This window comes from Drosophila yakuba, chromosome 3L (genome assembly GCF_016746365.2).
Source record: "Drosophila yakuba strain Tai18E2 chromosome 3L, Prin_Dyak_Tai18E2_2.1, whole genome shotgun sequence".
In the NCBI taxonomy this organism is placed as follows: domain Eukaryota; kingdom Metazoa; phylum Arthropoda; class Insecta; order Diptera; family Drosophilidae; genus Drosophila; species Drosophila yakuba.
The window spans coordinates 18942753-18955934 of record NC_052529.2 but is presented as its reverse complement, the minus strand read 5'-3'; the positions used below and the strand labels follow the sequence as shown (position 1 = coordinate 18955934).

General features: G+C 43.0%; 2 protein-coding genes and 2 long non-coding RNA genes across 5 annotated transcripts; 2 read left to right on the top strand and 2 right to left on the bottom strand.

The window, feature by feature from the left end:
- The first annotated feature begins 75 nt into the window (after positions 1 to 75).
- Positions 76 to 3347, top strand: LOC6539345 (interaptin). Of its 2 annotated transcripts, none has more exons than XM_002086203.3 (4): positions 76 to 214; positions 314 to 2453; positions 2549 to 2677; positions 2742 to 3347. In XM_002086203.3, the coding sequence occupies exons 2-4, from the start codon at positions 321 to 323 to the stop codon at positions 2976 to 2978; spliced, it is 2499 nt and encodes an 832-aa protein (XP_002086239.2). In that variant the 5' UTR covers positions 76 to 214; positions 314 to 320; the 3' UTR covers positions 2979 to 3347. The 2 variants fall into 2 exon arrangements, with proteins under 2 accessions (XP_002086239.2, XP_015045190.2); XM_015189704.2 differs by having other exon boundaries at positions 79 to 238.
- Positions 3314 to 3923, bottom strand: LOC26535276. The gene is made up of 3 exons (XM_015189705.2): positions 3815 to 3923; positions 3693 to 3753; positions 3314 to 3636 (listed from the first exon to the last, which is right to left on the bottom strand). Exons 1-3 carry the CDS (start codon positions 3875 to 3877, stop codon positions 3362 to 3364), a joined length of 399 nt encoding a protein of 132 aa, XP_015045191.2. The 5' UTR covers positions 3878 to 3923; the 3' UTR covers positions 3314 to 3361.
- A 51-nt stretch (positions 3924 to 3974) lies between these two features.
- Positions 3975 to 5024, top strand: LOC122319566. The gene is made up of 2 exons (XR_006245174.1): positions 3975 to 4572; positions 4774 to 5024. It is a non-coding gene; the product is annotated as an uncharacterized LOC122319566 (long non-coding RNA).
- Positions 5025 to 5159: 135 nt separating this feature from the next.
- Positions 5160 to 5982, bottom strand: LOC120321478. Its single transcript, XR_005561107.2, has 2 exons — positions 5517 to 5982; positions 5160 to 5448 (listed from the first exon to the last, which is right to left on the bottom strand). It is a non-coding gene; the product is annotated as an uncharacterized LOC120321478 (long non-coding RNA).
- Between the last annotated feature and the right edge of the window lie 7200 nt (positions 5983 to 13182).

The window sequence follows — 13182 nt, the reverse complement described above, 5'->3', positions numbered from 1 at the left end:
TTCTCTATATAAAAAGTTGTTTGGTATTTTTTGTTTGCGGCACAATTTTTATTTAATTTTGTCTATATGGTCATATTGTCTTTGCAATCAGCTGTTTGACTCAAAAGTTTTTGCAAGTTTTGTTTATTTCGCTTAAAATGTAGTTTTATCGTTAATTAGGGAATGTTAAAGTAACATTATAACAATCGTCAAGAGTGTTTTGCAACTTCAACCAACTTCCATCAGAGTTATCAGTGTGGTAATGCTGATTTCCATACGCCCACAAAACTTGTTTGAGCCACGAACTCACCTTCCAAAAAAACAATTTTTTCAGCTCGAGTATGGATTCGGACTGCGAGGGCGCAATGGCGTTGGCGGACGACTCCGGCCACTTTAGCTGCACCAGCGATGATGCAGGAGGAGATCCTGGTCAGAAACCGGAGCCCGAACCAGAACAATCGATGTTTCTGGTGCGGCAGGAGCTGCTTCGGACACGCAGTGAGGTGGAAAGGCTCTTGAAATCAGAGCAGTGGTACAAAAAGGAGCTAAAGTCCCAGAAGCACAGCAGGCTTGAGACGCTAGAACGATTGTACGCACAGGAGCGAAAGTATTTAATGGAGAACCAGAGGCTACAGCAAGAATCGATTCGCCTGCATACGAAATGTGCCACTCTAGAGAAGCAGCAGGAGCAGGGGTCACAAAGTTCCCCAGGATCATCGCCACTTGAAGTGGACTCTGAGTCCCTTGACTCTTCCTTTGAGGCCAAACTGCAGGAGGCGCGCTTACGGGATCAGCGTCAGTTGATAGACGTGCTCCGAAAGCAAAAGAAGATGCTTCTGGACGACATTCAGAAGCTCAGCCTGGAACATGAAGAGAAACTTTCGCAGTTGCAGCAAACTGTGGTTGGTATGGAGCTGGAAAGCAAGCACGTAACTGGGAAATGCAAGCAACTACTCGACGTAAAAAGTCAAATGGAGTACCAGCTAAAGCTGAGGAGCACTGCCCTGCGCAGCGTCACCGCAGAGCGGAATCAGCTACGACAAGTCATTGGTGAGCTTAACGAGACGCTTCAAACCCAGGAGCACCTGCTAGCGCTAAAGGAACAGGAGTTCCTCGATTTGAAACAGTACTACCAACAAAAGTTGACCCGGGAGAGCAGCATAGAAATTATGCACTCTTATAGCATGAAATTTCACGAGGCGATTAACAGTAAAACAAGTGAAATCGCCAGCCTAAAGAATTCCCTAAACGAGCTTCAGACCGAGCTGATGCTGATGTCCCAGCTGAAAGAGCAATGCGAGGAACAGCAGCGTCAACTTGAGCAACTGGAGTTCACATTGCAGGCAAAACTTTTGGAGGAGGGTCAGCTTCGGCAAAGCAATGCTCTAAAACTGGAGCAAGTGGAGAATTTAACCATTTCTTTGGCTTCCTTACAACTAGAAAAGGAAGGCTTAAAAGAAAATGTTTGTGAGGCGCAAACTACCTTGAAGATTCTAGAGCAGAAGGTGGATATTCTTCAAAAACAGTATGCCGAAATGTGCGTCTTGTGTCAAAAGACCAAACAGCAATTGGAACTGGAGAAAGTCGAAATTGGCAAAATAAAGCAGAATGGTTCCTTAAGGGAAAGTGAGTTAATGGAGAAACTCAAAGGTTATGCAGCGCAGTGTGATGAGCTAAGAAAATCGTTGGCCGAAGCTGAGTCTCGTATCGATATGCAAAGCAAAAAGACAGAGAGCTGGCAAGCGCAGCTAAAAACAATCGAACGAACAAGCCAGGCGTCCCAAACGGACCTTGAAGAACCTATTTTAATTCAGCGCATTGAATCTTTGGAACAGCAACTAGCGGATGTCAAGAGCCAGAAATTACACACAGTTTCGCTGCTCCAAAAACTCCTCCAACAGCAAGAAGCTAAAATCAAGAGCACTAACGAAATGGAAGCAGACTGGCTACAACTGTTAGATGCTCTGCAAGCTACTCAAAGCTTGGAGCAGGAAATGCGGGCAGAGCTTCAGCATAAGACGATTGAATTGGAGCACCTGAATGAACTCTTCGCTGGACAAAATAACGAACTGCAGAAGCTCCAGAGATTGAGTCAGGCCAAAGACGAGGAGAAGCAACTAGAATTACAGCTTTTAAAGGAATCATTCCAAGAGAATATGGAGATACACTCTGCAGCTTCGATCAACATGCAAAGGCTGCAAAGCCAGGTAAAGTCTTTGCTAGATGAGAAGGAAGAAACTGCGCGAGAAGAACGCAAAGCAGTAGAGTGTTTGCGATCTCTCGGTCAAGTTCTCGAGATGGAAACAGGGAGGAGACTCCCACATATAAAAAGCTGGCCTCAATTGGCTAAACTTCTACGGAAAGAACTGCGAAACGGGAGGGTTAATAGTCGAAAGGCTGAAGAGCTTCCTGGGCTTAAAATGAAACTGACTGAGATCAGCGGAAGGCATCAACAAGCTTTATCCAAAATTAAGGTATGTAAAATTGTACTGCCTTAAAATAGCTTCTAAAGTTATATATTTAAAAATAAGAGTTCAGATTTAGTAACACAATATAATGTTTTCCACAGTGTCTGGAGCACACCTTGGCAGTGGAGCGAGCGCGGTTTGAGGCTTCGGACTCGGGAAAATCGACGGCTAGCAACACGCCTCAGGAGCCCGCCCATGAGGTGGCTAATCTAATTGATGACTACAAGAAGGTAATTGAGTTCCCCTACGCTTGGGTTCTTTTGATGTTTCTTAAATTGATTTTCCTTGCCGCAGCTTGTTCAGCAAACCGCCAATGAAACATGTCGCCCTCGGAACAGCTTTATTTTTGATCTGATCGAGCGGAGTCAGCTATGCCAACCGAATTTGTGCAAGTTAGGCGAGGGTATTTCTGCCTGCCAGTCTGATATGAAGGAGCTAAGCAGGCTTCTCAGTGCTGGCCAAGAACAGAGAAGAGTGGAGCCCATGCCCTCCCTAATGGAAGAACTTCGAGCGGTGGCAGAGCACTCTTAGACGAGCATAATGTAGTTTTCAGTCAAATGCTTAGATATTTCTCTTGTGGTACCTAATTGATAAGTCTCGAATTTTGTTTTCCTTTAAGGTGCAATTATGGATTTAATTTAATTTTTATTTAGATCAAACATAGCTCAATTTATGGAAATATTTTTTTCGTTGTCTTTTGTATTCGTTATCTTATTTTTGTGTTATCTTGTTTCTGTTCGTTCTGCTAGTTTCTCCAATTCTATATAAACACTAGCGGCCAAACTTTGCCAATATTTTTTCTATAAGACATATAAATAATTTTTGTGTAATTATTGGCTATAAAATAACACGTAAAATGTAAATACCTTGTGAAGATAAAATATATTTGTGTGAAGTCGATCAGTGCACATAATTTATTTTCGTGGGCACCGAGGAATTTTAGTACCATCGTTTTCCGAAATAACCTCCTTCTGGTCATATATTGAATTTCCGTCTTCGTCCACGCTTAAAACTTCCTGTATTACACCTTTCCGAGTTCGCGTAATCCCACACCTCGGTTTATCATATTTATCCATGCATAATATTAGGAGTTCGGTATGCTGTAGGTCAGATGGTTTTAGGACCTTGGTTACCTTACAAGATGCCGTAAACTCTTTAGGGCATGTTACACCGGCACATTGCCAGCCATCTAGGGGGAAATTTGTAATGCCATAGATGTCCAATTCATTATCATGTAATCCTTACCCTTAGTTTTCTTTACCGTAGCTTCATTTAAGTTCTCATTTAGGTGCCTATCTCCGTCTCCCTTAAAATAAATTTGAAATCCAAATAACCCTATAAGTTAAAGAATTTCGGATACCCCTTACCGCGGAGTAGGCAGTGAAGGATAAAATGGTCACCACTAGTAATGTGGAGGAGATAATATTCATATTTCAACCTGGCTTATAGAGTTTACCTCTATGACTGATTGGTTCAAAAAAGTCGCCTGATAAATTGGATCGACTGAATGTGTAATCCGTTCCGCAAAGCGAAGAAAATTATTATAAATAGCTATACCTGTATCACTTTATGAGTTTAGAATTGAATAATACCATAGTTATTCCTATAACACAATGTCCTTATTGTATTCCCAATCAGTCACTTGGAAAGTCGCCCTTAATGCGGAAACATGTCTTTGCAAGGATGACGGAACTGTGGCAAATCGATTTTGTAGCTTCATCACCAATCAGAGACGGGGCAGTCTTTTTTCATTACGCTCGCAATATATTAGGCGAAGGTACCCCACACCGCCCTTGGCATTGTCAACGCCTGGAAGGGAATCCAGACGGGCCCGCAGGAGGAGAGGCGATCCACTTGGGTATTGATAAATGCGTTGAAAACTAAGCGACCGCCCCACGCCAGGCTCCCCGATTCCCGATCCTCGAGAGACCCTCCCGCTCGGTGGTCAAATTCAATTGGCGCAATTTTTCATCTGTGGCTCCCAGGGATCCGATCTGGCGGATCCTTTTGGGCCGTTGCTGCTGCCGTCTATTGTTGCCCTGGGCTCTGGCAATTGTTCTCGGTTGTCGGTTCTCGGTTCTGGATCTCTGGAGCTATGGGGCCATGGGGCTTTGCGGCTATGAAGGTATATGGCTCCGGAGCCCTCGGCTCAAGGTTGTTTATTTTGAAAAATCACCATCACCCGATCGCGGCTTGTGCCGACGGATGGGGATTTAATTCTGTTCTGGACATTTATAAATTGCATTCAATTTATACACAACACGAAAGCGTGATTTTTACATTTTTACAATCTAGCGAATAATAGATCAGCGTCGTATTATTGCAGACTCCTTGCTGAAGTGCTCTTTGCAATGGAGCAATGGATTTCTTTGGGTCTTCGGCCTGTGCCATGGATGATGTGCCATTGGATTGGGTTGACTGAAAATAGTGTTGCTCAGGCTAAATATAAAAAAAAACAAATTAAAATAAAACTTAAGCAATTAAAATTCAGAAATATCTTGGCTTTACAATTTGTTACGTTAACAGCATTATTCTTATATAAATATTACATTTCTGATTCTTAAAATTCTCTTGAAATTGACAGTTCCCTGTTTTGAGACCGTTACTATCTATCCTTCCCAATTTCTTTATAGCAATAATTATTATTATTATTATTATGTAAATATAAACGTAGTCCCTAACAATTTCCCAATCCCAATCAGTAATAATACATTTTTACAAGCTTCTTAGTGAAAATTTACATTACCACTATTTTATTTCGTACTTGGAATTCAGATGCATGAATATTTTCATTTTGGTAACCGTTGAAACTGACTGTTATCCCAAGTATTGATACCCATTTCGGCTCTATTATTAAATTTCCCATCTTCTCTGCCACATACAGCAAAGTGGGGACATCGTTTCGTCCGTCCGAGGGTATCATTTGATTCGATGAGAGTGCTTTTTGTTGTACTTCACTTTGGATCTTTGATTTCGGTTCTTTGTATTGAGCAGGTCGTTTCTTAAAGCGGAGTAGTAAAATGGTAAGAGGTTCTGGCCAAACAAAAGGCATAAACATTTAATTCTCACCATTGACGCGTTCGATTGATGCGGTCGAAGGGGTTGAGAGAAGATGTTGAGTTCCGTCTTTCTGCTTCGACTGGGTCTCGAGTCTGGCAGACCAGTCAGTCCTAGTGCCAAATTGCAAATGCAACTTGTTAACCTTGAAAACCGAGCGGACGGATCAGCCGGCGGACAGATAGCCAAGGAGCCTGAACCTCAGATCGCGCACAGTATGAGGCATTTAGTCAGACGTCGTCGTTGTTGCTGCAGTTGTTCTTGCTGCTGATACCACTAATGCTGCTGTTGTTGTTGTTGTCCGTTTGCCGATCCCTCGTTTGTCTAGCTGATGCACTGAGAGAAATCTAAACAGTGTTCTGATCATACATCACCATATTTTGTCTTTATTTAACACAGTTTTCCATTTTATATGTTTCTAGTCATCAGAAACCAATGAGAAAATATACTAGTCCCCTATTATTTTTATTAAATAAAGATTTTTTTATTAACTTCTGATAAAAAAAAACATGTTTTCTTTGCAACATTTTGAGGCCTATTTCAGAAAGTCACCATTTCAATACTTTTTAGCAAACTTTATTTAAGTGGTTTACCATACAAATTCTTCTCAGTGCATATTGAATAATGCGTTTATGGCCAGATGAATGACACTTCAGACGTGCGTCCCTGGATCTGCAGCTTACAACTGGCCACTGGCCACTGGCAACTGGTAACTGCAACTGACCACAAACCACCGGCCACGAAGGCCAGGAAGGGTAAGGAAGCTGGCTCTGCCTCCTGGTGGTGCATATTTCATGCGTAAACTTTGGCTTTGGCTTGGGCATCCGCCACTATTCGTCATTTGTGCCGGGCCATGTCAGTGCTGTGTTTGAAGGAAATTCGTTTAAATTGTCAATTGTCTAGAGTCCTTCGTCCGCCGCTCCTCCGGCGCTGCAGCTCCTCGTGGAAACTGGTTTCCAGAGGCGCATCAGGGGAAAAAATAGCAGTGGGGAGCGGGGATCGAAGCGATGTGGCCCGAACCCTTTTAGCATTCAGGCGTGATGGCTGGTGGCCCCCACAGTGGCTGCATCTGGACCCCAGGGCTTTGGTGCGTTTGCATTTAGCTGCCCAGGCACATTAAAGTCGAGTCAACTTACCCACATTCGAGCGGCATGTTTAGTGCCCTGCCAGTGGTTCCTGTGCCCAAACATACTCCCCTTTATTCCCATCCCATCCAAACGCACTCCCACCGGAGGGGCCATTTCCATTCTGATTTGGTTTAAGATTCGGATCGGATCCTGCTCACTGGGTGTTGCAATGTCATTCCCTTCGTTTTACACACTCGTGCACTTTACAGCACGGCCATAAATAAACTTGTATCTTTAAGATAGAAATAGTCGTAAAAAATCAGCAAATGACCCCGAATCCCTCGGTCTCCCAGTCGCGTGAGAGCTTTTAGCCCACTCCAGCTCCAGAGCAGATGAACTAGAACCGATCACGGAGAATCATCAAATGGCTAAAGAGCCAAGCGGGCCATTTGGTGCATCTGCAGAACATGTGTAAGTTCCATATTAAATTTTATATTTAGCGCACGACTTTGTGGGCTTCATTTTCCCTTTTAGAATTTTGCATACAATGAACCGCAATGAAGTTCCCAGTGGGATGATTTGGAGGGACAAGGACGAGATCGTGATTGAAGCAACAATCGCGGCCATTAGAAAATTGACTTCTTGCAATTGTTGAAATACATTCTTATAGACCCTAACACATTTAAGGAGCGGAGAAACCAGAGCTCGATTTCGACACCCCATGATGATGAATTTTGGTCATAAGCGATTTTAATCATCTTGCCGGCCCATGTGCAAAGTCATTTAAAATATAAATTACTCAGTTTCGCTCTCGGTGTTTTCAGATTAAATACATTATTCATAAGATGGGTATTATAACTCCTAACAAGCCACACTTGGCTGCTGGCCTTTCTTTAAGCATAAATCATAATTATATTCACCGATTTACATCTCCTCTTCCCCCTTGGGTATTGTCGATAAACACATCTTTCGGGATGACGAAACATCTCAATGAACCTGTAGCTGTAATGCTGAGCTACGTGGGCACATTTTAATTTACCTTCTAACGCTGCTGGAACGTTTTGACCCAATTCATCTGAATTCAATTGAAGCATTTAAAAACCGGCCATAAAAGACAGTTGAAATGGATTTCTTTTGAGAGAGCTTCAGTTGGTAGTCGGTTCAGCGAAGACCGTAAAAAATAATTAAGAAGTTTGTACTGAACATTTTCACAGTGCTCTTTATCAAGTTATCGAGTTGGTTGGATTATTTTCAGAAAACGGCGTATTTTAGAGGCCGACATGTAAGCCGGGCAACTTTTATGGTTTTTAGGGAGACTTCGTTAAATATCAAAGGCAATGTTAAGCCCTCTTAGACCATATAATTTTTAAACCATATTCCAATATTTAGTTTATAGTAGTAAGTGATCAAGTTTAGGGTATTTCCGCGTCGACTCTCCAATCTCTAGTTGGACTTTTTTGGCTCTCTTTTGATTTCCATTATATGGACCCTGGTTATTTAATCAATGGGGACTCAGTTGCGCGTACTCCACATAAAAGGGAAGACACTCCAGCGAGCGCTCAACTCGAAGCCCAGCTTCTTGGCCGCGGATTGGTAAATTGATCTTGGCCCATTACAAAATAGTGGAAAGAACCGTTATGATCATTGGATAGCGACTGGAATCAATGACCCAAAACATTTTTGGGTTGCCCACATTCTGTTGCCTTGATTACGTCAAATGGGATTTGGATTGGATGCCAGATGCTTCAATGTGAGGCTTCTAGTTGGGCGGCTTTCGATCGATAACTATGTAATGCATTAACATTTCTCGATTCCAGGCCAGGGGTAGCCAAAGAGCCCAAGCCACGGGCACAGGAACGAGACAAAATGTCAATGGGAGAGTCTTGTTCCTGGCCTGGCGTCTCACCAGACAACATGCAAATAGCAAATAGCGCATAGCCAGATGCCAAGTCCAAGTCGAGGAGGAATCCGCAGCCCAAGGGGCCCATGTGGCTATGCAATTTAGTCAGAGGCCCTAACGGCATTTGAGCCAAATGCGTTTACGTTTACGCATCCGCTATAAACTCGTATGCCGGGTTGTTGCTGCCAGAGCCGCTTGCCGATTCTCCCAGCATGGATCTTGGAGCAGGGATGCCAGTTTAACCATTTTGTGGGTATTGCTTGGAAATTCAGCAAGAGAATAGATTAAAAAAACATAGTCCGAAAGTCACCACAATCGGATATTGGATTAGTGGGGTCCTACCCAAATCCAAACAGTTATCGTTTTATTTTTCCTATTGATTTCGTAGATTTTTTTCTATTTTCAAACTAATTTAAACAAGAATTTGCATTTTTGAAACTTGTTTTCTTAGTTATTCAAAAGGTGCATATAAAAAGTGTACATCTCACCAATCAACTATATTTACAAACTAATTTATATATATTTATTTATGTATATATTTAGCCTCCTTGTTTTCCTCTCTTCCATGGACTCCCAATAAAAACGAAATGAAGACAGTTTTGGCTTTTTTTATCCCTCAACACTGCGGAAAAGGTGTTGGCAGCGGACCCAGAACCAGTTGGCAGCGTTATACTTAGGTTTTAAGCAGGAGCATGCGACAAAACTGGGCTCTGTGTGCTCTGGGCCGGCTGCTCGTTGGCTGGTACTGCGGATCCACTTCCTTCGGAGCTTGGAACTGTTAATTGGACCCAGCCAGCTCGTCCGCTTTCAGGGGCCTCGGAGTTTGGCAGTGCGTGGCGCACTTAAACGAGGTTAACTGTACTGCGAAGACATCGCTCGTCTCTGGGCCGCGGCGCAAATGTAATTTCCACTTACGTGAACGCCAGCGCTCCAGCGCTCCAGGGCCCCAGATCGGAGATCCCAGATCCCAACGGTCAATGCACGCATTACCAGTTACTAGTTGCCGGCTCCACACCGCCAGCTTATCGACCTGCGATCGCGCAGCCCCAGCACCTTAGCTCCCAGCTCCCAGCTCAAGCTCCCAACTCCCCCTTGCTCCTCCTCCGGCTCAGAAAAAGACCATCAAATCAGCAACGTGATGCCGCCCTTGGGGCTCTGTGCTTGCACTCTCTCTATAAAGCGGTCATAACATTTGCACCACAATAATAGCTGTAATGCCAGCCCAACGCCGCCCAGCCCCCATTCATTCAAGGATAATGTTACGGTTAATGGCGCGTCCGCCGAGTAATTTAATTTACTCGTACACTCGCCACATGCCCCCAACAAACGAACAACGCGAATTATTATGGCCGAAAATCGCGACTAGACAGCCGCGCAGACGGTGGTCACATGGAGCAGCAGATGGAGTCAGGCGCAGATGCAGATACAGATACAGATTGAGATGGAGCTGCGGCTGCAGATACCTCATATTGCGGCCCTCGGCGATCGTCAGTCGTCCAGAGTTTGGAGATGAGACAGTGAGGACTGGCGGCAGTCGGCAGAGTTGGCTCGAGCAAATTACCGGCATCTATTGCTATAATTTTCCCTGAAACTTTGTAGCGATGGAATATCTAGGGGAAACTCCAAATTTTTGTGAGTTAATAGGAACAAAAATATAAATACTGATTGATACTGTGTAAAGAAGAATTTTATCTTTAATAAATACGGAATATAAACACATTGTTGCAATTAAGCAGAATCCATATTGATTTTAAATAGAAACCTTTATAAGCTGGTAGGCAAGATATTCGTTACTCAATTATAATCGTTACTCGATGAGTAAAAGGCCTAGGCAGGATCAAAAGCTGAGGTGATCTGGCCATGTCCGTCTGTCCATTCGACTGTCCGTCCGTATGAACGCCGAGATCTCAGGAACTAAATAAGCTAGAAAGTTGAGATAAGAGATGCAGCTTCCAGAGACAAGTTTGTTAACTGATGTTGCCACACCCACTCTAACTCTAAAAATTTGATGTTTCTTATTTTATTATTTTTTTTTCACAATTTCTTCCCTATACTCGTTTAGCTTGTATCAAGGTTTTGCCAGTCTAGTCCATCTCCAGCGGATTCTGTTTGCCCGCTCGCAACCGCATTAGATGGAGATCGTGTTGGCCGGCTAATACACATTATGCCATAAAGCGTTACCAAATCGCTATTAGCACGTCGGAAGGTACGCCCCTGGAAGCAAGGGATGCACATAAAAGTCGGATTAAAATGGAAGAGCAGCACCATAGGAATGTATGTAGGTGTAGGTATAGGTAACGGACATAGGCAATGAATTGATCAAATAAATTGCAGTGATGGACAGATCGATAACGATCGAGAATGATAATGATAGTGGCGATGGCGATGGCGATGGCGATGTCGATGATGATGGGCCTGACCTGAGCAATGTGGATATGGAAGGGCGATGGTTGAGCCATGATGAAATTGTTGGCTTCGATTTTGGCTAATTGCCGGAGTCCATTTGAAATGTGAAATGCCCACTTAGGGCTAATTGGTCCCCTCGGAAGCGCCGCCAAGAAATGTACAAACATTTCACGCTGTGCCTGTCATGGATGTTGTAATTGATGCTGCCGCCTCCGGGCTCCAAGCTACACTATCCCGACTCCCGATTCGCTACAACCGATTCTCGATGGCCAGTCTCTGGGTCCTGCAACATTGTGTGCCATGTCAAGAGATGTCAACCCACCAGTCCAGCCGACCACGACTGTGACTCCCTGACTATGACGATGACGACGAGGACGAGGACGGCGAATCTAACAACTTTGATTGACTTGTGATTTGAAGGCGCGCCTAATTGAAGCCAGGCGACTGCAAAGCGAGAAGCAGATTCTGAGACTGGACGTACTGTACATCGGACTTTGGCTGCACTGTCCAAAACCACATGACTAAATCTAACAAAACTTACCATTTTGGAAAAAACATGGAATATTTTAATCACTTTTTCAAAGGTTGGTATATTTGTGATAATTCGCTAAAAGTCTGTGTCTAATGATAGGAACACAAAGCGGAGCAACTTCGTACTGTTACGAGTATTTGAAAAAAGCTCTTCGGTGAATGTTTGTGGTAGCTTAAAAAGTTTTGGCTTGAAAAGGTGTTTATTATAAAATTTTATTTTTCATACTAAGCTAAAATGTGTGTTATGTTGGTGCAATAAAATAGTAACAAATGTTGTATTTTTTATATAAAACAGGATAGGATACTAGCTTCGGCAAGCTGAAGTTTATTTACCCAATTATACATTAAAAAACAAGTTATGTATACCGTACATATTCAATTATTAATATTCGTATAATATATTTAATTAATTTACCGCTATTCATCCGTTTCAGATTAAATTAAACCCGAAACTATATATAATAATCTGCTGTAATTATAAATAATGTAAATAAATTATAAAAATAAATTAATACACTGCTTTGACTTGTGTACTACTTGCAACAGGGAAAATGAGTTTGGCAAGTTTCATGAAAGACTTGATTGAAAATGGCTATATTGACTCTAAAACAGATCCAGAATACGAGAATATACAAGAATTTACCTATAAGTGTCCGAAAATGTCTCAAATTTGTTTATAAAATTACTTACATAAATGGTCTAATCTAGACCTGTCTATACATTTTATATACAAGTATAATTTACCGAATCGAGAAAACCTTTATGAGCATAATAGCTCCTATGTCTTACATTAAAAGGTCTCAGATGTTCAAGCATAGTTACCACTTTCGCATCTCGCAAGTTTAAGAAGACAGCCTTGATTATAGTTCGACAGTAATTTACCTTATGGCAATTAGGCTTATACCTGTTATATAATTTAATTCAATATACTATAGTATAATTTTAGTTTAAGCAAAAATGTATTTATTCTTGAAACATAGGCGCAACATTGAAAAAGTTCCTTGTGGTTGCTATAAAGTGTGATTGAAAACACTAGAATGGCATCCCTTTGTGGATAATTGAAGTTGCCCAAACATTTATCTCAGTGCCTTCGGCTGGACAAGAGCTCCTTGTGTTGACTGCCCTGGTAAAATGTTCGTGAGAAATGTCATTAATACGAGCGAATGATGTGACTGCCTGGAGATGTGGATGGGAATGTTGCCGGCCGTGCCTCATTCCGCCCTTGCCACTCCCTCCGCACCGCACCGCATTGTTGCACTTAATTAATGTGGGGATGGAGTGGAGGTGCTCCTTCCAACTCGCATCCTCCTGGCGAACACGCCCTCGGCATGCACTCGACGTGGTCAGTAGAAGCAGTGGTAGTCCCTGGACCACACCAGGCCATATATGGGGTCAAGTCGTCAGAGGCGTCGTCGCATCTCGCAATGCAGAGTGATCCATGGAGCACTTAGAACCAGGCGATAATGGTCGAACGTTTATCTATTCCAATACAGCCGGTCTGCATTGGACTAGCTCCCAAACCAATCGCCGCCTGAAAGGCGTTAACAAATTATTTGAAACATGTAGCGCCGCGTTGGCATCCAATAATCCTCCCCGCACTTAGATCCCAACCTCAACCAACGCGTCCCATCCTCTTCCCTCCCATCCAATGGAATCCTCCTCCTGGAGCGACCCCTCTGTGGGCCAAGCAGGCGTTAATAGGCATTGCGATGCGAATAATTTGCAATTATAGTTAATTGTAATCGTCATTGCTGATGTTCCTGTGCGGCAATCG